The sequence below is a fragment of the Papilio polytes genome, unplaced genomic scaffold, assembly GCF_000836215.1.
Source record: "Papilio polytes unplaced genomic scaffold, Ppol_1.0 DF821067.1, whole genome shotgun sequence".
Taxonomy (NCBI): Eukaryota; Metazoa; Arthropoda; class Insecta; order Lepidoptera; family Papilionidae; genus Papilio; species Papilio polytes.
In genome coordinates this window covers 3,100,972-3,125,136 of record NW_013528137.1, presented here as the reverse complement: position 1 = coordinate 3,125,136, position 24,165 = coordinate 3,100,972, and the positions used below count along the sequence as shown (strand labels likewise).

The 24,165-nt window shown below is 33.0% G+C and overlaps 2 protein-coding genes across 2 annotated transcripts; both read right to left on the bottom strand.

Moving 5' to 3' along the window:
- Positions 1-1,404: 1,404 nt before the first annotated feature.
- Positions 1,405-9,920, bottom strand: LOC106109682. The gene is given in 19 exon segments (XM_013291267.1): positions 1,405-1,704; positions 1,973-2,141; positions 2,609-2,706; positions 2,869-3,087; positions 3,439-3,522; positions 3,788-3,923; positions 4,021-4,226; positions 4,392-4,508; positions 5,058-5,221; positions 5,835-6,110; positions 7,032-7,194; positions 7,366-7,534; positions 7,647-7,744; positions 7,821-8,146; positions 8,239-8,378; positions 8,575-8,780; positions 9,028-9,144; positions 9,442-9,605; positions 9,712-9,920. Coding segments are annotated over 19 exon segments (3,228 nt in total). The 3' UTR covers positions 1,405-1,537.
- Positions 9,921-11,020: 1,100 nt separating this feature from the next.
- On the bottom strand, positions 11,021-15,032 carry LOC106109858 (probable cytochrome P450 9f2). Its single transcript, XM_013291497.1, has 10 exons — positions 14,803-15,032; positions 13,930-14,093; positions 13,566-13,682; positions 13,043-13,248; positions 12,462-12,597; positions 12,332-12,394; positions 12,033-12,251; positions 11,866-11,963; positions 11,577-11,745; positions 11,021-11,267 (listed from the first exon to the last, which is right to left on the bottom strand). The coding sequence occupies exons 1-10, from the start codon at positions 15,009-15,011 to the stop codon at positions 11,098-11,100; spliced, it is 1,551 nt and encodes a 516-aa protein (XP_013146951.1). The 5' UTR covers positions 15,012-15,032; the 3' UTR covers positions 11,021-11,097.
- Positions 15,033-24,165: the final 9,133 nt, after the last annotated feature.

Sequence of the window (24,165 nt, the reverse complement as noted above, 5' to 3'; positions counted from 1 at the left end):
GGGCACAGATGTTCAAAGTTTATTTTATAGCGGGAAGTTTTTACTGGTACTTTTATTTCGACTTACGTAATATTTTAGAAAAAATGTATCTCTGAAGCTTTGCAAACGTCAAACTTTTGCCATAATAAATAAAAGTTATATAATCCAGCCTTAATATTAGTGAAAAAAGCTACGTTTTTAGGCTCTAATGAACTTTAATTCTTATTTTATTAAATTTTTCAATTATTAAGTATTATTTTTTTTTATCTTCTTGTTCTTTCCGTCTAGCGAAGGTAGGCGAAAGACTTTATAATCAAAGTCTATATTTAGCATGGTTTTCCCCTAACAAATTCTCTAGCATTAAAATAATATGAAAATTTACGGCTTCTCAAAACTTACGGCACGCTCACTCCCACACGAGTGCATTAGCGAAAGCGAGTAAGTTAAAAAAGATATTTTTCAAAGTACTTCCATCGTGAAAGCAAGTTTGTAAAACTGTAAAATAAAATTTTATGAGGTCAACGGTTATCTCGCCCCCAGCTACCGTTCCGAGCGGAAAGTTCTCGGCTGACGGAAGCCGCGAGCAAATTGTATTGGTTCGGTTATATTACGAGGAAATAGCTTATAAAGGAAACATTATTTCACCTAATGAGGTTTGTTTTATAATTCGTCACTAGATGGCGATAGATTCGCAACTAGAAGTAGAATTAATAAATGTAAAGTTTTCTTTTGTTTATTTAATACTTCCGAGATAGCGTTTTTAAATTATGAGGTGGCAAACGAGCAAGTGGCCACCAGTATTCGCAATTGCTGATGCGTTGCTTACCCTTAATCGACGGAGGGGAGACACACATAAACAGGACATTTCCCCTCGCTATAGGTCTCCTCCACCGTCAAATCCACTCTTTTTTCCCATCCTATCCACTTAAGAAAAATATGGAATAGAAAGGAGGGTTAAATCAGGCCTCCTCCTAGCTCACCATAATTATAATCCAAAAACATATTTGAAAAAAACCTCCTATTCAAATGTCTCTTAAACCGATCTGTAATTGCATTGAACTTTTTGCGAACTAAGTTAATTTCTAAATTTATCAAAATTTTTGAAATCTAACTGTTGTATTCTGTGGTATATCTATTCTCCTAAATCTCCCTTCATAGCTGCACCAAAATATTTCTGTAGCCGGCATGAGGATTATAATGGGTCCCACAACAAAGCGTCGACGGCGCGGATTTATACGCGGTCGCATCGCCGCTGCCCGCCAATGAATTAACATTAAAATAACTCACAAATTACGTGCTAACAGCCTAAGTGATTTAATGCGTTTCCCCTGACAAATCAGCATATTTTTTGATACATTTTTGACCTTTTACCCTAGTTCTTTTTCGTTAAATGGAACCATTCAATTAAAAATTGTAGCATTTTTGGTTATACAAATCTTTATTTATAAAGAAATTAAAATTACAATTTTAGGCAACCTTAACTTACATAGAAATCGATTATATTCAATCAAAGAAACGTCACTTATACAATTTACGTTTTCATCCACGAAGAACTATATTAGCATCTTCGTTCTAACTGAATCCACGTTCCTCCCGCAGCTTTGATATTAAAGTCATGAGGCTCCAAAACTATCGGATCTGATGTCTTCTCACATTTCAATATGTTGAAGTTCAATAAGACATCGTAGATCAGTACTTTTAGCTCCAATAGTGCGAATCTTGAACCTGAAACAGTCGTACAATTGAAGACAACATTTTAACTGAGTCCAATTAAGAATTTAAGAGCCCTTTAATGGTATTTTAAGTCGTCGCTAAGTGTAGATTCTTGGTTCTACATTGTACAGCAACGCTGAATGTAAGATTTGGACATTTTTCGGGTAAAATTATGGTTCTGTTGGAGAAAAACAATTTTAATTATGTTTTCAGTATAGTATATAGTATATAATATATAGTATATAGTATTGTGGGCTATTTTGATTATTGTGTTACTCACCAATACAAACACGTGGTCCAATACCGAACGGCATAAATGTGAATGGTTTGATCTCATGTTTTCTGTCGTCAGCAAATCTGTCAGGGTCGAATACTTCAGGGTCTGGATAATGCTCTGGGTCCAGATGTATGGAGTTCACCACGTTGTACACTACGTCACCGGGGTTCAACTGCATATTACAAAGGTGAGGAGAGGGATTAATTTAAAAAAATAGCGTATAAAATTTATCGCATTTTTCTGTACTAATCACTCCAGTTGACGTTTAGTTCAACCCTTAACTCGATGGAGTTTTTGTAGAATTTTTTTTTTTTTAGTAAATGAATATTTTAAGAAATAAACTAATTCAGTTGATTTATTTACTAATTCAGTTTGATGAAAAAAACAAAACTAGCACTAAGACGGAAGAACCCTGGCTCCTACAAGTCGGGCCTAGAGCCTAGTGTAGGAAACAGGCGATCGACCACAATTGTATTAAACCAAATTTTGTAATTTTATAAATAAATCTTTAAATCTTATAAATCTTTAAATTTTAATGAGTTGTTCGTCACACTGAACACAAAGACTTATTCTTGCTAATATACTAAAAGAAGTTTTATATATGTTTTGATATTGTTCATTAAAATATAAAGTACGTACTTTACAAGGTTTCCCTCCTTCGTGAGGCGGCGGCAGCTCGTAAGCCTTCGTACAAACTCTGTCCATAATCAAAGCTGGAGCCCACCTACGTAATGTCTCTGTAACGTAAGAAACAACTAACGTTAATACAAACTAAAGCAATTCTGTTGTCAGACAAGTAAGACCAAAGCAATGTTAGTTTAAAAACCTTCAACTCTTTCTTGATATTTCATACGTTTATCGATACACGGTAAGAACAATAATTGCTTTACTAATCTTACCATTTATAACGCAATCCAAATATTTCATATCATTGATATTATCGTATGTAATTCGTTCATGTTTTTCTTTGAACGATTTAATTTCTTCATACAATCTGTTTTGTATTTTCGGATTAATTGCCAGTTCGTGGAAACACATTGTTAAAGCGGTTGCTGATGTTTCGAAGCCTGCTAGGAAGAAGAGAAACACCTGACTTGCTAATTCTCTTTGCGACCATTCTGTAAAAAATAGAGACGATAAAGAGATTTCTCTTTTTATGAGGATGCTTTGAGTTCCTTCATTTCGCTCTTCATCTTCAATGACGTCACCCACGACTTATATTCCAGGACGTGTAATAGTAGTATAGTAATCCCATTTGCCTTAGACTATTTTATTTAATTCATCGCGTTTTGTTTTCGCTTTTATAGCGCGTGACATCGCAATGTAATAAAATAAACGCAATAACATCCAAAAAATTACTTGATATAGTTTCAATTTACTTTAGTTTAGTTTACTTATTTCAAATGTTTATTCAATAGTATTTGAGTTAACAGTTACATTGTTTTTTGAAACAAAACAAAATCACTTACGTTTAGCAGAACTTAGATGCTTAAGTCTTTCTGCTTCTATGACGACATCATCTTTGGAATCAACGTCCTCAGCTTTCAAATTTCCTAGAAAAAATTTATCTAATTATTAAATCTTACTCATACTATTAAGATTTGAGGTAAGTTTAGTAAGATATAAGATTTTGTATCCTAAACTGCTCAACGGATCTAGATGAAATTTGGCAAAGATGTAAAAGATAGAAGACAGACAGACAGACATAAGATACTTGCTTTTGTTTTTTTTTAATTCTGACTGTGTCGCGGGTGAAAGATAGTTTAGTATATTTCCCTATTGTATAATTTAATCGTTTTATTTCTTTTTATAAGTTACCTTTATGGGCCTGCATTAACAATTGTATGATATCAGGTCGTTCTATATTGTGCTTCTCTCTGTGTTGCATTGTAGTGGTTACTATATTGTCGAAGAAGTTCATGTATTTATCTTCAAATATTTTTAATTTCAACAACTGAAACAAAAAATAACAGTACAGAAAAAAAAAGTAGAAAACCACAAAGAATAAAGCATTTAAATAGTTTACTAGTTGAATCAAGTAAGAAGTATACCTTAGCAAACGCAGGGAACTGATTCGCTAAGAAGAATTTAAACCTCTGTTGAGCTGACATTTTAAACATCGATTGTCCAGTCTTATAGAAATCATTATCTTTGTCCTGTACTGAGTTCACTTGGATACCAAATGCAGTGGAAGCGATGACGTCATTTGTGTACCTTCTCATCAAATCGGACACGTCGATGTCTTTGTTCGTGTGATCTGAAATTAGTGCATCATGTAATAACTGTAATTATTGCTGTACTCAGCCCTTAAGTGAAAACTGAGGGTAGATTAGTTAAAGTAACTATTAAATCATGCCTATTTTTGCAGCAGGTTAAAACTATGTCTGAAAAAAAAATATTCATAAGTTGTCAGTGGACTTACCCTTTAAATAGTTGACCATGTTATTGCTGATTTCAACCATGAACGGCAACATGTGTCGCATCTTGGAGCCAGTGAAAGCGGGGCTTAATGTTGTCCGCATATCCCTCCATTTGTCATCTAATTGAAAAAACACATGAATATAGTATATATGTATATGACAATGTATATTTGTCTCATAACTGTTTTCTTTGATTTTGTCCTTAACTATGCATTTAACAGAAAAAAACGATCTTCTGCTTCTATCACTTTCTTTCTTATCAAATGACGTCTTTTACAATATATCTTACTAATATTTCGTTGTATAGTTAAAACATGCTTTATTCCTTTATTTGTTTTCATTTTCATCCAGTCACAACACAACATGCAAAGATAAAGTTCAAGCCACTTGCATACAAAATAAACAAAGACTGTTATCTTATTGTTGTTTTGTTAAGAGTTCAGTAGAATATGAACATACATATATAGATAACAGATGCTTCAGTGTTTATCATTATAATTGCTAATAACAACAGTCGTAACAAGAAGTCAGTTAAAAATAACATTAATTTCTCCAGCACGTAATAAATCAGCATTCAAATGAGATATAATGATGAATAAATGATATTAATGATGAAGTTGACGAAAATGAAGATGACGATTAAAATGATGAAACAAATTGAATCTTACCTTTCATCAATAACAAACTGCTACCAAACAATGGTTCAATTTCTTCAGGAAAGAAATCCTTGTGATTAACAAAGTGATCGAAATCCTTCACTGTGATGTATTTGATAATTTCTGGATCTCTTATGAGTACGATAGGCGTAGTAGCTTCAATGTAGCCAACGTATCTAAAAATTGATCATTGTTGTACTGGTGATAGTAAAACGTATTTAAGCAATGTTATTCTATTGGCTATTAATAGAATATTATTCTGTTGCATTGAAAGAGAAAATGTTAGGGAATATTTTTCATTTATTTTTCTATTTACACAAGTTTGTATTATAGTTTTTAAAATGATGCGAGTTATGACAAACAATTCTTCTATGTGTCGAATCTAATCTGTAAGATCCAAAATGATCACGTTCACTTGTAACCAATTTATTTTTAGTGACACGATAGGGTCCCGGTCGACCTCTAAATGTGTCATTACCACATGATTGTTATATGACGCGACTATAGACTTCCTGCCATCGTTGTTTGTGATTTAAAATAATTGACTAAAGAGACGTAATAACTGCGTGTATAATAGTATTGTTATGTCTTTAACAGTTTCATCAGAAATACATTTGCTATTTTACAATAAATACCAACATGATCTTATTATGACCGCCTGTATGCTAACATGATCGATTTTAATGTAAGATTGCATTCCATTGTTTTTTTTCTTCGCTGTGCAGTTAAAGTTACTCTTGTTCGCTTTTGTTTCTTAAATCAATACAATCAAATTATTGAAATACTTACTTTTCATTCGGAAATTCTCTGTATACCTTGTCAATATCTTCAATGACATGTTTCCTTAAGAACGTACTGCGTATTATATTACCAAATATTGGCAGACCAGGATTATACTTCAAGCCTTTTTCATCAAAATGCTTATGTACACGTTTATAAGTGTATATAAAATACACTAATATAGCAGTAAAGATGAATATTAAAATTTCAACGATCATTTCGCTTGATTTCCCGACAAACACTAACGTACTAAGGCGTAGTCGTACTATTGTTGAATAAATAATTCTCATATCACCTAGAGTTGTGATAACGGGTTCCGATTCACAGGCGGTAGCGAAAATTCATAAATGTTATGGTTCTTGTAAATTACTTGACCGATGCGTGATTCCACGTCACATTGCGCTGCTGCACCTAAATTATGTTCTGTGTCTCAGCCTTGTTGTCTCTACTTTAAGTTCATTTTACCTAAATTGGAGTGTATTGTCGTTAGTGCTTTCAAAATAAATAATTCTTAAAACACTCTCTTGTAACTTGAACCACAACATTTCACGCAGGTACAGTACGGTTGTTAGTCAATTCAAATAATGGCCATTGCAGTCCGACATTTGACTGTCAGAGATTGACCATTTTATTACTTGTTTACTTTACCACGATTGGTTAAAATTAAGTGCTAAGAATGAAGTTCTAATTAATAAATCGATTAAGATATTATATTTAAAGTCGTTGACATGCAACTGTCTATGGTCAGCTATGAACACAATCTACATTATTGAGCGCCTATTTATATTAACAGCACATAACCTACTTCAAGTAATTCTGATTACTAAGGGCTTGCCCCAAAACTAGCAGATAGAGTTTCAGATAGCTTAAAAGTGACTTCACTGTCAGAGTACCAAAATCCGATAATTCCATCTCATATTATACGTTGCATTGTTATCTGACAATTTACAAGAATCTTGAGACAGGCCATAAATGTTGTTACTACGAGTGAATTAGAACAATAATTTTATTTTTTTGTGTTTATTTATTTAGAACATAATAAAATGTTTACTTATCAAGCTAAAACCTTGTTCACCCTGTTAACATGTCTTATATAAAGCCAGGGATATGATGATGATTTATAATTATATCATCATGTTTTTATGATAATGGATTCAGTGAAGCATCTAAAAAACCTCAGTTTCTTCTAAAACAGCAATTTACTACTTTCTGGCTTCAAGTTTTACCCATGTCCCTCCAAGAGCAGCAACGTTAAACTCATGTGGTTTCCAAAGAATTGGTTCTGTTGTCTTGTCACATTTTAAGATCTTAAAGTTTAAGATAATGTTATAAATTAACACCTTGATTTCCAACATTGCGAATCTAGTTCCTGAAACATAATGTAACTATTAAAATGAATACCAAAGGATATTAATTCAGATTGCAGTTAAAAATGATTCAGAGGGAGAAATGAGTAAGATATGAGAGAAAAGTGTAGGATGTAATGTATCCGGTGAAAATAACACTTATTTGATTGTCATTATATTTGCAATTAACTTACCAATACAAGTACGTGGACCAATACCAAATGGCGTAAACGTAAAAGACTTGATTTTGTGTTTACTTTCCTCAGAAAATCTTTCTGGATTGAAAACTTCTGGTTCCGGATGATGTCTTGGATCAAGATGAATTGAGTTTACCATATTGTAAACTAAATCACCGGGGTTTAGCTGGAAATGTTTTTCAAAATTTTAATGAGAAATTTAAAATCTGAGCTATAAGTTTGCTAAATTTCATAGGTCATTTAGATGAAGACGTTACCTGTAATATGGTAATACTTACTTTAATCGGTTTACCTCCTTCACGAGGCGGTGGTAACTCATACGGCTTCGAGCACACTCTGTCCATTATTAAAGCTGATGTCCATTTCCTTAATGTTTCTAATAACAATAAATAAATCAAACATTTTGTACTACTTAAAAATCACATGAGTTTAAGAACATTATGAGTAATTACCATTTACAACACAATCCAAATATTTTAATTCCTTAATGTTTTCATATGACAATTTTCCTTCAGTTTCGTGAAATGTTTTAATTTCTTCATATAACTTTTCTTGGACTAATGGATTAACAGCCAATTCATGGATGGTCAGACTAAGGATAGAAGCTGATGATTCGAAACCGGCAAAAAAGAAGATAAAAACCTGTCCTACTAAATCCTGTTGACTCCATTCTGAAATTGTATCATCATCAGATTGTATCAATAAATATTTGTTTGAATATTTTATTTAAATTCCTTACCTCTGATTTGACCACGTTTAATTTTGTCGGTTTCTATCTCTGCTTCATCAACCATTAATTTACCTGTAATGTCATAAGTGAAATTATGATTTATTTATCCTTCTTATGTTATCTTAAGTAAGAAATTTGACCTACCTTTAAATGCTTGCATGACTAGTTGTATCATATCTGGTCTTTCAACGTTATTCTTTTCTCTATATTCTATAGTGTCTTTTACGAGATTTTTAAAGAAACTAATGTCTTTTTCATCAAAAATTTTAAAGCCTAGATTCTAAAAATTGACATAATTATAATTACTGCGTATCTTGTTTTCAATTTCGGAGATGAAATATAGTAAAGAGATTGTTACAGCTTACTGCGAATTCAATTTTAGTTATGAAAAAAATTATATGAAAAATCTAAGATAGGGCGTGGAATTAACCATATAAATTCAAAAAATTTAAAAAGCATTATTTCTACATGATTACCTTTGCTAATCTCGGAAATTCCATAGCCAAAATTAATTTCATTCTTTGTAAAATTGTCATTTCACATAAAGTTTGTCCTGTTTTGTAGAATACATTTTCTTTGTCGATGACTGAGTTAACTTGACATCCGAAGCCGCAGGATGCGATCACGTCGTTGGTGTAGCGACGCATCAAATCGCAAACATCTATGTCCTCTTTTACATGATCTACAATATAACTTTTGATCATGTAATGCTTTTAGTTTTAATTTTTAGTTTTGTAACTTATCTATACGATGTCAATTTGTTTCTTAGATTATATAATCTAGACGTATTCAATTTGTTTTTAAGTCGCAGTAACTTTTTCAATACCTTTGGCAATACTAAAGTTTCCGAAGGAAAATTAAGCTTAAATTGTTTTGCATATAATTTTTTTTTCTTCTTCTAGAAGATATCGACTATAAATTATTGTTACCTTTCAAGTATTTCACAAAAATGTCACTTATTTCTGTCATGAATGGCATCATGAGTCTCATCTTGGATCCTGTGAATGCAGGACTTAGAGTGGTTCGCATGTCCCTCCATTTGTCACCTTTAAACAAGAAAAGAGCAGTATTATATGAAAAAAAAGTTAATTTATCGATTTGAATATTCTTAATATCTTCCGACATATGTCTTATGTTACTGTTAAACCCCAGATTTTGGATGACAATTTCAATCGTAACATAATTGCTACTTCTATCTGCATCTTACAAAAAAGGATACTGTAACGAGCATAACTAGTACAACCTAATAGGCTTTTTTGTACACTATTGTAAAATCGTCCATGTGTCTATCTAACCCACACATGTTACGGTTTCGGGTTTTGTTTATGGACAATTCAACATACCTTTCATAAAAAAGACACTAGCGCCGATGATAGGCTCTACATCTTCACTGAGGAATTGTCTATGATCAACAAAATGGTCGAAATCTCTTACTGTAATGCTTTTTATTATTTCTGGATCTCTGATGAGGATTATTGGCGTTGTCCCTTGAGTGTAGCCGATATACCTTTAAATTAAACATCGATTAATTTTATTAAAAAATAATTAAAACCTTTACTAAAGTTAAAAAACTATGAATCAGTAAATCAGTAAATTATAAACAAAATACTTACTTCTCATCGGGAAATTGTTTGTAAACTGCATTGATGTCTTCAAAAAAGTGTTTAATTCTAAAAGTACTATTAAATGCATTGCCGAATAATGGTAGTCCAGGGATGTACTTTATTCCCCGCTTTTTATACGAATAATGTATACTTTTGTGAACATAAATACAATATACAATTAATGAAGTGAAAAAACATGTTAAAATCTCTACAATCATTGTACGTGTGTTTTTAAAAGCAGACAGTTTTGTAATGTCCAAAATATAGTGAGGTTGTAACGTAATTTCATATTTAAAAAAATTAGGATGTAAATTATAGGCGGAAGCGGATTTTTTTTTAAATAGAATTTTTGACATTTAATAATAAAAATCACGTCTCTATCGAAATTACAATAACTAATTATGTTTGAAATACACTTTCGTCTAAATATCAAACGTAGACCAATAAATTTGGCCAAGGTCATATTAAATCGTCGACGTATAATTCATGAAAATAATTCAAAATCGCTTCATTTTTTTACTTAAAATTTTACGCCATAGTATCATATACTTTTTTTGTCAGTTGCTCAATTGATTAATTGCCAACATTAAAAATCGAATTAATAAATCGATTGAAATATTGTATATGAGATTGTTGTACAATAAAAATAAGACAAAAACCTGTTGCGTCGACACTACGGGAGTAGGATAAGAAGATGATAATGATGATGATGTTATAACATGAATCTGTTAGCTCCGCTATGAACACGACCAACATTATTGATCGTCGATTTATATCATTACAATCAGTAACAATGGTAGAGTCCGCTTTAACATCTTCGCACGAATGGGCCGGCTCGCCCGGTGTGATACCACGACCACACAGAGAACAGGCGTGAAATGGAAGCAATTCCGCGTTTCGTCTAATGAGAGTAGTGCCCGAGGCCTAATTTTAGTCCCTTTCCCTTACAAACACTCTCTTCTTAAGAAGAAAAGATTAAAAAAGGAAAAGTAAATTTGACGGTGGGGGAGACGCATAGGAAAAGGAAATATCTTTTTGTGGGTCTCCGTCTCCGTCAATTTAGGGTAGGCAACGCATCTGCAATTGCGGATGTTTATGGGCAGCGGTCGCTGTCCATTTCGGTGGATTCAGGTGGCCGCTTGCTCGTTTGCCACCTTATATTTAAAAAAACTAACTTAACCTAGGTCATGTTACAACATTTTGTGATTTTGTAACAACAACTAAACTATAACTTTCATCACTATATTTTCTCGTCAGTGTCTAATTATTAAGAAAAAAAGAAATAAATAAAACATTGCAGAGTTTTGTGACCTACGAGTATATTTTTTATATAATTTCTTTGTACATGTTATCATTGCTAAAGTAATGGAGTTCTAAAATCTACGTTTCTTCTTTTTATTTTGTTCTGGTTTCCAGTTTTACCCATGTCCCTCCAAGAGCAGCAATATTAAACTCATGTGGTTTCAAAAGAATTGGTTCTGTTGTCTTGTCACATTTTAAGATTTTAAAGTTTAAGATTATGTTATAAATTAACACCTTGATTTCTAACATTGCGAATCTAGTTCCTGGAACATAATATAACTGTTAAGACAAATACTTACTAAAATTTTTGATTCAAACTACAAACAAAGATTCAGTAAGAGAAATTAGTAATATAGTAAAATTATTGGCAGTCACCAAAACTCTGCCCGCGCGGAATATTAAAAAAAAACAAATGCAAGTAGCCTACGTGTTCTTCCAGACTATTTTCTATGTCTATGCCAAATTTCATCGAAATCCGTTCAGCCGTTTAGGCTACAAACTCTAACGAGCATCCATCCATCTAAACTTTCGCATTTATAATATTAGTATGATTAACAATGAAATAAACTTACCAATACAAGTACGCGGACCAATACCAAATGGCATAAACGTAAAAGGTTTGATTTCGTTTTTATTTTCCTCAGAAAATCTTTCTGGATTGAAAACCTCTGGTTCCGGATAATGTCTCGGATCAAGATGAATTGAGTTTACCATATTGTAAACGTAATCACCAGGGTTTAGCTGGAAATATTTACAAATTTCAGAGATATTTTTAGCAAAACATTTTTCTAAACTGAATAATGTTACTAAAGATAGATAGTTTAGAAAAGGGAGACGTTATCACTACATGATAATACCTACTTTAGTCGGTTTACCTCCTTCACGAGGAGGAGGTAACTCATATGGCTTAGTGCACACTCTGTCCATTATTAAAGCTGGTGACCATTTACGTAACGTTTCTGGAAACAATGTTTTATTAATTAGTGATGTTACACTATAAAAAAATTATAAAAAAGCAAGAAGAGTACCATTAATAACGCAGTCTAAATATTTTAATTCATTTACGTTTTCATACAACATTTTGCCTTTAGTTTCGTGAAATGTTTTAATTTCTTCATATAACTTTTCTTGCACTAAAGGATTAACAGCCAATTCATGGACTGTCAGACTTAGGGTCGCAGCAGATGTTTCGAAACCGGCAAAAAAGAAGATAAAAACCTGTCCCACTAAATCTTGTTGACTCCATTCTGAAATTTTATCATCATCAGACTGTATTAATAGACAAAATTATATTTCCTTCCTTCCTATATTTAATTAAAATTCTTACCTCTGATTTGACCACGTTTAATTTTGTCGATGTCTATCTCTGATTCATCAGTCTTCAAATTACCTGCAAATTATGAATTTATTTTCCATTCGTTTCTGATGCATTTCGAGTAATAAATTTGACTCTTTACCTTTAGTTGCTTGCATTAACAGTTGTATCATATCTGGTCTTTCAATGTTATTCTTTTCTCTATATTCCATAGTGTCTTTTACTAGATTTTGAAAGAAACTAACATCTTTTTCTTCAAAAATTTTAAGGCCCAGATTCTAAAAATTAACATTTAATCTTCATATATCTTTATTTCTTATTTTATATATAACTAGCTTTCGCCCGCGACTCCGTCCGCGTGAGATTAAGAAAAACAAAAGTAAGTAGCCTATGTGTTCTTCCAAACTACCGTCTACATCTACACCAAATTTTATTGAAATCCGTTCAGGCGTTTAGGCTAAAAACTCTACAAACATCCATCCATCTAAACTTTCGCATTTATAATATTAGTGTGAAGTATGAAGTATGATTTATTTTACATGATTTGTATTAAAAAATAAAATAAAACGTATTATATAAAAAATTGAGCAACTCCGGCTGCGGAATCCGATGACAAGTAAAAATTAACATACTTATTATTCCTGCTTATCTCGTTTTCAATTTCGGAGATGAAATACAAAGTACTTAAAGGAAGTTTAAAGCAATAGTTATAGTTATCAATACCTTTGCTATACTTGGAAAATACATAGATATAATTAATTTCGTTCTCTGCAAAGTTGTCATTTCGAACAGAGATTGTCCTGTTTTGTAGAATTCGTTTTCTTTGTCGTTGACGGAATTAACTTGACATCCGAAGCCGCAGGAGGCGATCACGTCATTGGAGTAGCGGCGCATCAAATCGCATACATCTATGTCCTCTAGTGCGTGATCTACAATTGGTTGAATATAATAAAGCTTTTAGTTTTGTAAGACATTAATATATTGTCAATTTGTTTTTAGGTTAGGTTATGTAACATAATAAATTTAATGTTTTTTTTATATAGAAAAGTGGGTAAACGAGCAGCAGATCGCTTATTATATGATCAGACGCCCATGAACACCCGCAACGCCAGGGGATTGCAGATGTAGGTAGTCTTTTAGAAGCAGTGAGGTATGCATTATCCTTTCAAAACGCAGTATCCTAAGGGAAGTTAGTACAGAGACATACGAATGATATTTCTGAAGATAATGACTAAAATTTGCTTACCTTTCAAGTATTCCACGATGGTGTCACTTATTTCTGTCATAAATGGCATCATGAGTCTCATCTTGGATCCTGTAAATGCAGGACTTAGCGTTGTTCGCATGTCCCTCCATTTGTTACCTATTTTAAAAAAAGATAAACAATCGAGACTAGTTAATAATTTTTATATCTCGGTTTATTTTTAAATGTTCATCAAGCTATCGTAATCTGCTGAAATATGACGTAATTTTGAATCTTTCATTTAGCTTAAAAAAATCCTAACCTTACCTTCCACTTCAGTGTCTTACGAAAGAGGGCGCTGTAACACACTAAACCAATAAATACGTAATAGCCGTTAGTTTCTTTATACCTTATACAGATAAAATACCTTTCATAAAGAAAAGACTAGCACCAATCAAAGGCTCTACATCTTCACTGAGGAATTGTCTGTGGTCAACAAAATGGTCGAAATCTTTCACTGTAATACTTTTTATTATCTCTGGATCTCTGATAAGGATAATTGGCGTTGTCCCTTGAGTGTAACCGATATACCTTTAAAGGAAACATTGGTAAATTTAAAAAATTATTACTAAATTATTGTCTTAGAGGAAAAGAGATACGCTGAGATAAACAAGGACAAATAAATAGCCTAATCATAGAGTAATCATCGGTAATCGCAGTATAACAAAACAACACAATTTAAATTCAAATTATCGTATAAGAAAAAATGGTCTCGTCGAATGAACTGACCTTCATCCTAATTTAGCTGGTGTCTGCATTATATTACGTTAAAAACATAACATAACTTGTCTCGTTAAAAACCGATATTTTTTAATTAATATCAATGATGTTAAAACTTCCAAAATAAAGTATGTAAATGTAAATAGTGACTTTGAAAGAAGAGAAAGTAAATGTAAACAAAACTTTATATGATCTATTCATTCCCGAAATTTGCAAATTGTGATATATTTCGCATAGATTGAACCGTTTAATAATTTCGAGCTGTCATTCACACTGAATGAACTAAATGGGCTTTTCATTCCGTAAATTAATGCGACAGAATACATTTACGATACCTAAAGTGTAATTTTAGAGATTATCTAAATACAAAGTTTATATGCGAATTAGTGCAAGAAACTTAAATCGGTCGTGGCTTGTGTTGTAATGTTGCATACAAAATTAATAAGTGCAATTGCTTCTCTATAATACAAATATGTACAAGTATGAAAGTGAATGTTTGTATTAGCGAAATATTACTTACTTCTCATCAGGGAATTGTTTATAAATCGCATCGATGTCTTCAACAAAGTGTTTCTTTCTAATAGTACTATTAAACGCGTTGCCGAATAATGGTACTCCAGGAATATACTTTAAACCTCGCTTTTTGTACAAATAATGTATACTTTTATGAACATAAATACAATATACAATTAATGACGTGAAAAGAAATATTAAAATCTCTACAATCATTGTACGTGTGTTGTTCTAAAAGCGGTCAGTTTTATAATGCTCATATCCCAACTGAGACTGTAACGCAAGTTAAAATAGATACAAATTATAAGCGGAAGCGGATTGAGTTTTAATAAAACAAATTGGCGTGAAACGTGACTTAGTTTTTAAATTAAGTTCTTTTAGTACTAAAAAAAAGTAATTTTTCTCAACACGAAAAAAGGTAAATAAAAACCAGATCTTTATTAAAATTGTCGTATCTAATAATAGACCTACGACACAGATATACTTATTTTATTTGCAATTTTTGTCTAAATGCCAAAAACCGACCGAAAATCTGGTCCAGGTTGTGTTCTAGCTGTCAAATTTTAACCGACGAAATTAATTCAAAATGAATCGCGTAATCTCGTAACTTAAAACCTTACGCCCTATTTTTTGTCAGTTGATCAATTGATTTTAACAAGTGTAACCTTGTTCGTCACCTCTGAAATCAATTGAAGGACTGTCTACAATCATATTTATATTATAAATGCAAAAGTTTAGATGGATGGATGCTAGAATTTGTAGCCTAAACTGCTGAACGGATTTCGATGAAATTTGGTATAGATATAGAGTATAGTCTGAAGAACATATAGGCTACTCACTTTTGTTTTTTTTATCCCACACGGAGTCGCATGCGAAAACTAGTTGTACTTTAAATTTGATGAACTTATTCAGAATGGAATCTTTTTTGCTAGAGGAAATTTACTATTTATAAAATAATTAGAACTTACTACAGTAAATTTAAATTTGATTTCCATATATCTTGAATGTATTGTCTTTGTTAACGCACAATAATGCAAAGCGTGCCGTTGTGTCCGTTTATTTATGTTAGAGCTTTGTACTCTAATCTGCTTCATCTAGATTGAAACAGAGCTGATCTTACTCTGATGATAATACTATGGTTTGTAGACGTAGTACACAAAACCTCTGATCTCTATAAATGGACAGGTTAAAAACTAGTGACAAACTTAACTGTCATAAAAAACCGTGTTGAAGTTGGAATGCAGGCTTTTTTTTCAAGCAATCGCCTATTAAATATGTGAAATATTTTATATTTTAAACTATCTTAATAACGTTTATAAATGTATATCTTTCTACACTACTTAAACATAATCCACTTTGTTATGTATGTGTGTTGTTATGTTAGCAATCAAAGCATGTTTTTGGATAACTCCTTTTTTTAATAAAAACTCCAGGTTAATAAATTAAGAAAATGCACTGCGAGAGCGACAAAACAGAATAATTCTCCTTGAACAAAATCAGAATCGAACACTAAATCCAAATAATACCGAGAAGAAAATAGTAAGCCTTCAGGCTGTAGATAGGAGTGCAATAATCCTCGCAAAACTTGATAGCCATGAATAAGCGTCGTTAGTCTCGCGGGGCCGAGGGACGATAAGGCAATTCTACTGTTTTGTTATGAAACCCTGGTACCCAAGCTACAATATGCCATACAATGTAAAGAATTTTTCTTTATGCTAACTAAACTAAGCTAGGAGCGTCGGTGGCTCAGTGGTTTGAACACTTGACTTGTAATCTACAGGTCGTGGGTTCGAATCCCGCCATGTACCAATGTAATTTTCGATTTTTCGAATTTTCATATGTACATAATTTACCCGACGATCTCACGGTGAAGGAAAACATCGTGATGCCTGCACATATCGGCGAAGAAATTCAAAGATATGTGTGAAGTCAACCAACCCGCACTTGGCCAGCGTGGTTGACTATGGCCTAGTCACCCCTTATTAGGGTAGGCTCCGAGCCCCTCGGTGGGGACGTATAGTGAGCTGGTGACGATGAACTAAACTAAAAGTAAATCAACAAGTATTGAATCTTTACGAAATAATACTTTTTTAAATGTTGATCTACTCAAAGAATTTAATTACCTTACCACATAAGACCAATTTCACTTTCAAAATTCATCTATATTAGAAAGTTAAAATTATTTCACCGAATAAATAAATTATTTACTGTACATTCTAAAGTGATATTTCAAAAGTATTTTTATAATTAACTTATTAAAACTTTCGTGAGACATTATACTGTATAAATTATAACACGGCTAAACTCACGTGATAACATTCGGTGTAGGCTAAACTCACGTGATAACATTCGGTGCCTACACCGAATGTTATCACGTGAGTTTAGCCGTGTTATAATTTATATATTTTTATAATATTATATTTATACTTTGAAATTACGCTCGCGACGATTTCAGTGCATCGGAATGACTACACGTAGCGTATGAATAAATACATGAGCTCGCTGCAACGCGGCGTTACACCGTTGTATTTCATTGCGCACGAAACTTCACTACTGTGTAGAATACAATGCTATTTAATGGTCCTATGCAGCGCGACAGACGCACCGAAAATTTAAAAAGTTTATTATCCAAAAAATTTAAAATTAAACTTTAAGATCTATTTTGAAACATTTAATATTTCTTTGTATGTGCCTTTATTACCTTCGGGAAGTTAACGATCACTTAAACTAACGATATTCCATTAAAACATACTAAGGGCATCTGAAACTATCGCACAACTTTTTAGTCTCGCTTTGATTCCTATAAGTCTATATAGAGATGCACACTACTCGTTTTTAATTGTGTAACTAAACAGTTGTATTGACTGCGAAACAATCGACAAACACACTACAGATGTACAATCATCATCATCTTTCCTGCCTTATCCTACTCCCGTAGGGTCGGCGAACCGGGTTTTTTTCCTTTAAAGCACTCTATCATCCGTCATCTCAATCATCACTTCCTTCTTGATCGTGTCACCTTTCACGCAATCCATCCATCTCTTTCTAGGTCTACTTCTACCGATGTACCCCTCCACATTCATAACTAACGTCCGTCTTGTTACATACGATGTTACAGTTATACAATAGTTTAGTCAACGATGTGCGCCCGCTTTAAATCGGTTTAAAACAGAGAAGTACATCGAAACAATATTGAGAATGAAATAAAGAGTTCAGCGGATTTTGAAAAACCGTCTACCAATTTGTTTTCTTCCTTGCAAACAAAATGTGAGAAAGGATTAAATTCTTCATGTAATTTTTGCTCGATGTAATGTTTATCATGAAGAAAAATGTTGAAAAGTTGATCTCCGTCACTTCTTTGTCGTAATTTATCTTCTGCTGCGACGTGCAAGTATTAGAAAACGAGTCACGGGCTGACGATGTCGCGGTTGTGAGATTATATAGTGATTTATGTCTGTTAACGTGCTCCTATTAAATTATACTCTCCTCATATGTGGACATAAAGGATACAGTTAGTATTACCATAACGATTCTACTTACAACGCCATCTATCTATATTATTTTACAACTTTTGACTACATTTTTTTTTTCGGCCTCCTTGTTTTTATTTGAATTTTATGAACTTGTCGGAGTGATCGAGCGGTTTGTAAAATTTAATTCCGAAGGTAGATAATAAACAAGATTCCGATCTTCTATTGTAAGCGAGCGTATGTCGGAGATAATAAAATAACAATCGCGTAACACTAGAAACACTATACTTAGTTGACCATCTTAATTGATAACTTCACAACACGCTTTAATCGAATTGCAAACATTTACAAAGATTAACCAATTGATTTTATAATAACAAAACGCTTCACTCCACCATTCAAAGACATCTGTCATCTGTCATTCTATCGTCGTCTTGACATCTATCATGCTATGCACATTCAGCCAGTACTCAAAATTATAAGTTGCCAGTAACTTTAATCGTTTAAAAAGTAAGAATCATTTCGCCCCGTCAACTTATAGAAATTATACTAATTAAATACGTTAAAATAAAATTGTTTTCTATAGTAAAAATGGTACTCATTCATACTAAACTTGAAAGTATCGTTAAATGTCCTATCATACCTAACACCGTTCTAGTTGAAATGTTTCGTTCGCACACTCACGCTCGGTTTGACAAATGTCCTCCGACCTGCGGAAGCCACAAATTACAATTTCATATTTTTCTGGGCCATTTTCCGTTATTCCGTCATATGTCAGTAACTTATGATTGATACAATTTTGTACAACAGATTTTTGTTTCGTTGGACACTTCAAAAGTATAATACAATAGCTGTTCCCGTGCGTCTTCATCCGCTTGAATTTGTAAAAACTTTATTTTATTGTTTACGTTTGTCAAATTCTCAATTGCAAATGTCAAAATTACCGTTACCATAATAACCTTACTTCCTTAATGTTGGCAGCTCGTGTTAATGTTTACAGTCCCTTTACCACTTAAAGTTTTTTTCAATTCATTTACCACAAAGTTTAATAGCGTGAAAATATATAGCCTAAAGCGGGTCGTAAGTGTAGCACTTTTTATTAAAGAAAGAATTATTCAAAAATATGCTGTGATTGCTGACGTCCTACGCCACGAAGAAGTGTGTGTTTACGCCTTTATTATATTAGTATAGAAGTATAGATTGTAACATGCACATTGTATTCATACTAACTGCAGTAGTAGGTACCTGTCTCTACGTGACCACGGCGAGGCGTAACTATTTTAACCGCATGAATAAATTTATGAGTTTATCTACGACGCCTTCATAATTCACTGCTAAATTCAGATAAACTGTGAAATTGCATGCAAAACTAACTCATTGTCCATTTAAAGCACAAAAATATACATTGCGTACATTAGTATTTTTTGTCTCTTCAACTAAACTTAGGTAAATGTACCAGTAATTGACGTTACAATTAATTACAAAACTGCATAACCTCTTACTTCTCCACTGTCAAGTACTGGTTTTCTCGAAGACCACAGACTCTTTTACGCATTTTTAAGATTATAGCATACTTATGAAACAACAATAATTACTAAAACATTAAAAAATAATATTAATCAACGCTATACAAGTTATAACAACACTTGAGTAGAGCACTTCAAATCAATTATGACTTTTTAACAATTAACTGCGCGGCGCCTTGTTTAGTTCCGGCCATACGTTGCCCAGGGCTTTTCTCTAATAGAGTTTGTTAAAAAACCATTTTCAGTTCGCACCTGTATATTCTTTCTTGTCCCTTTAATGTTCTATGTTCTCATAATGTTGAAATAAAGGAATAAATCCTCATTACGATGCTATCAAAGCAAATAGTAAAAAACCAACCCTTTTGTTTCTTAGAGGGAAATGGCTTTATGCATCTACCGCGCCCAGGGGGACATGGAAGTTGTGAGGGGCATACCCACTCAAACCCTCTGTTCCTCCAACGCATCAGTCCGGGGCCACAGGCACGCTATCGCTTACCAACCGCGAGAAACCAACCTCAACATCAACTTTTGGAGATTATCGACTTAGTGTGGCAGGTAACATAAAGAAAAAGTCGTCTTCTTCTTCGTATCTTCATTGCTAAAGGTCGTGCTTGCCCTGGTAAGCCTTTACCGTTTCATCTACCAGCTGCCTCCACGCCGCCCTATCTTCGGCTCGTCTCGGGCATTCGGGATGTTGAGTCCCAGTATGGACTGCACCCGATCGGTCCATCGGGTAGGTGAACGCCCTCTTGACCTTTTGCCCTCGATTTTTCCAATCACTACCAGTTTGTCCAGATTGTCCGGTTGTCTTAAAGAAAAAGTAAATAACTTTTATACAATTGTTTAACAAAATTATAGAAATATATCTGTAAGTAAATCTAAATTAAAAGATATAACTTCCAAACATAGTTTAACTGTACAATATAATTACGTTAACATTTCCTAAAGCACTTATAAAGTTTTATTAAATCGCAGTGCATCTGCGATGGGTTCAACTAGCCGCATTCTGTTGGAAAAGTCGACGGGGAATTTCCAATACGGCGTGAAATGAATCCGTGTTAATGAGCTCCGCAGGATTCACCGCTGCACAATCGACACGGAAAAATGCAAGCATATCTGTTTAAGCACAATTAAATTTTATTATAATGAATTTGATGACCTAAATGTCTTTATAAGTACATCTGTGGCTTAAATGTTGAACTTAAAATCTACAGGTTCTCTGTTCAAATTGCACCATTTGCCAATGAGTTTTTCGAATTGCATTTAAAGGTTTACTCGACGATTTTACTGCGAAATCACTGTTAGATCTACCCATACAACTTAAGCTAAAGATAGTGTTTTTGGACTAAAAATATTACGATAAATAATAGAAAAATATGAGTTAAAGCTTAGAATAAAACTTTATTTAGTTAATATTTTCAATCATTTAGTTTTTTTTAGCGTCGGTGGCTCAGTGGCTTGAACACTTGACTTGTAATCTACAGGTCTTGGGTTCGAATCCATGTACCAATGTGATTTTCGATTTGTAGAATTTTCATATGTACATAATTTACCCGACGTTCTTACGGTGAAGGAAAACATCGTGATGCAACCTGCACATATCGGCCAAGAAATTCAAAGATTGTGTGAAGTCAACCAACCCGCACTTGGCCAGCGTGGTTGACTATGGCCTAGTCACCCCATATTAGGGTAGGCTCCGAGCCCCTCGGTGGGGACATATAGTGAGCTGGTGATAATAAAGTTTTTTTTAAGTTATAATGTTTTAAGTTTTTGAAAAGAAAGAAAAATTAAGCAATTAAATAGAAACTAAAATTGACTTTTTGTTGAATCTTGCTGCCTTACTCATTGTTGTTTAATGGTGACTTAATTAGTTGCTTAGTGAAGATTTACTGATTTACATTATCACGGCCTTATATATTGACTCTTAACCTAAAAAAAATTATACATTCTTGGCCTTGAATAAATTATTTCTTCTCGTTAATAACCTTCAATTAATTCAATAAATTGCTGCAAATAAATTATCTTAAGATAACCTCTGTACAAATACTATAATATTAAGAATTATTAATTCAAGTAACTTTATACATTAGTTATAAAATAGCAAGTTAATCTCAAGACTATGTTATTTCTTTGATTACAATTTGTTATACCTAATTTCCTTAGAATATCCTGTTGCCTTATTGCAAGCAATGCCGGCGGAGAAGACGCGCGGACGGGCTCGTTCGCGCCACGTCCGCCCCCCGCATTACCCCGCACCGCGTCCGGGTCTTCACACGGCGACGTTACCTTCATTGACCTTGGCATTTCTAACAATCACTTATATTATTCAACTGCAAACCGTATTGTTTATTTAAACCAGCACGAATCCAGACCACATTTTTAAATAAAACTTTATCATTAGGATCCACTCTCCACAATAAGTTAACAATTTACGTATGATTTTGTATGTACACCTTTATTTAAATTTCTATAGTAATATAAAGCGGAATGATTCGTACTTTTGTATTCTTATATGAATTGAAGTAACTCAAAAAGTACTGGACCAATTTTCAAAATCTTTTACCATTAAAAGCTACGTTATCAGTGAGTTACATTGGCTGCTTTTTTTTATTACTTTTTTAATTTCAGTATGCTCGTATGTTTATTTGAAGAAATGGTGATACTACAGATGTTTTATAGCACATTTTAAAAGTGTATTTCTTTTATTTTACAAGACTTTACTTCATGTGTCGTAACGTCAAAGTCCTTCTTTAAATGACAGTCGTATTCGCGTCCTGAACATTTGATATCGTAAAAGAGGATCAGAACGCTTGGGTTTTTGGGCCACGGCTGCCATTACTGAGCAGTAAAATCAAATCTTGACTTGTTTAAGAGACGACTGAAAAATCCTTATGAGAGATGAATTTTACTTCCCTTCGTAAAGGAAATTTTACATTAGAAAAAGTTTAGATGAATGGATGGATCGATGTTTATTAGTATACTAGCTTTCGCCCGCGACTCTGTCCCTGTGGAATTAAAAAAAAACGAAAGTGACTAGTAGCCTATGTGTTCTTCCACGGATATACGGAGCAAACTAAAATTTGGAATAAATGTAGAACATTGTCTGGTAGAACACATGGGCTACATACTTTTGTTTTGTTTTTTTTTAATACGCGTGGACAGAGTCGAGACAAAAGTCTAGTATTGTAAATAAAACTATAACGTAAAAAGTACTACCAAAAATCTGTAAGCAATATTAGGGTTTTGACAAGTCACGTTTCCTTGAGCGTTCTACATTGATATATCAATGGTTTTTTCTCTAACAAAATAAATCAGTATCAAAGACACTTTCAGGGCTCGGGAGCGTGACTCGACTTTTAATACTTTCACGTTGGAGGCAAAAGAAATTACAACAAGGTCGAGGGGAGGGGAAGGTAAACGTCAATAATGTCAGTTTTGTCAACGTTTATGGTACGTACGTGAAAGGGAAAGTTTGTACTAGGATAAACAGACTTGTACTACCTACGGAATGAAATATTTATCTTATCTTTGGAATCCGTCAGATCCTGCACATAGAGGCCACAACATACTCTGAGAGTGACTAGACCAGTTAATCACGCTACGCCAAGAGGATTGCTAGACTTTACCCATATGTTTGAATTTATTCTGAAATATCTCAAGGTTTCATCACGATGTTTTCATTCTATTCATTTTTTTCAACACAATGATAACTGAAATCTTAAAAAATGTCCTGTTAATTGATACAATAAGTTTTATTACGGTTGTAATTATAAAACAATCAACAAACAACATTATTAATGAAAACATTCTTTGATTTACACGTTTATTTTAAGAGTAAACATTTCCTTGAATAAAAAATGATCCAACTCTTCAAAGGAATTAATAGAAAAACGATTCAGCAAACATTTTTATGGATTTAGCCGCAAGGTCCGTTTGCAAACAAAACAAAAAGTAAATCGGTTTGTCCCGTTTATTGTTTTATTTGTAAAAGTTATTCCGAATTCGGCCAATGTAATTTGAACCACGGGTGTCTAAAATTGAAAAGGACAGTCATGTTCTTTCTATTTTGTGACCTCAATATAACTGTTACATTACGATATAATATTTGATTTTAAATATCTTAAACTGAACTATTCGGATACAGAAATGTCTTTACAAAAACCTGTTGTTTTTATCAGACAATAATAAAGACGAGAGTATATTTTTCACCGACATCCCAAAAGAAGGAGGTACTCAATTCGTCTGTATGTTTATTTTTTTTATATTTTTTATGTGTGTTATGGCATAACTCCGCCGCTAGTGGACCGATTTTGATAATTCTTTTTGTATCCGAAAGGTAATGCTTGTTGTGTAAAAACTGTTAAGACATATAGA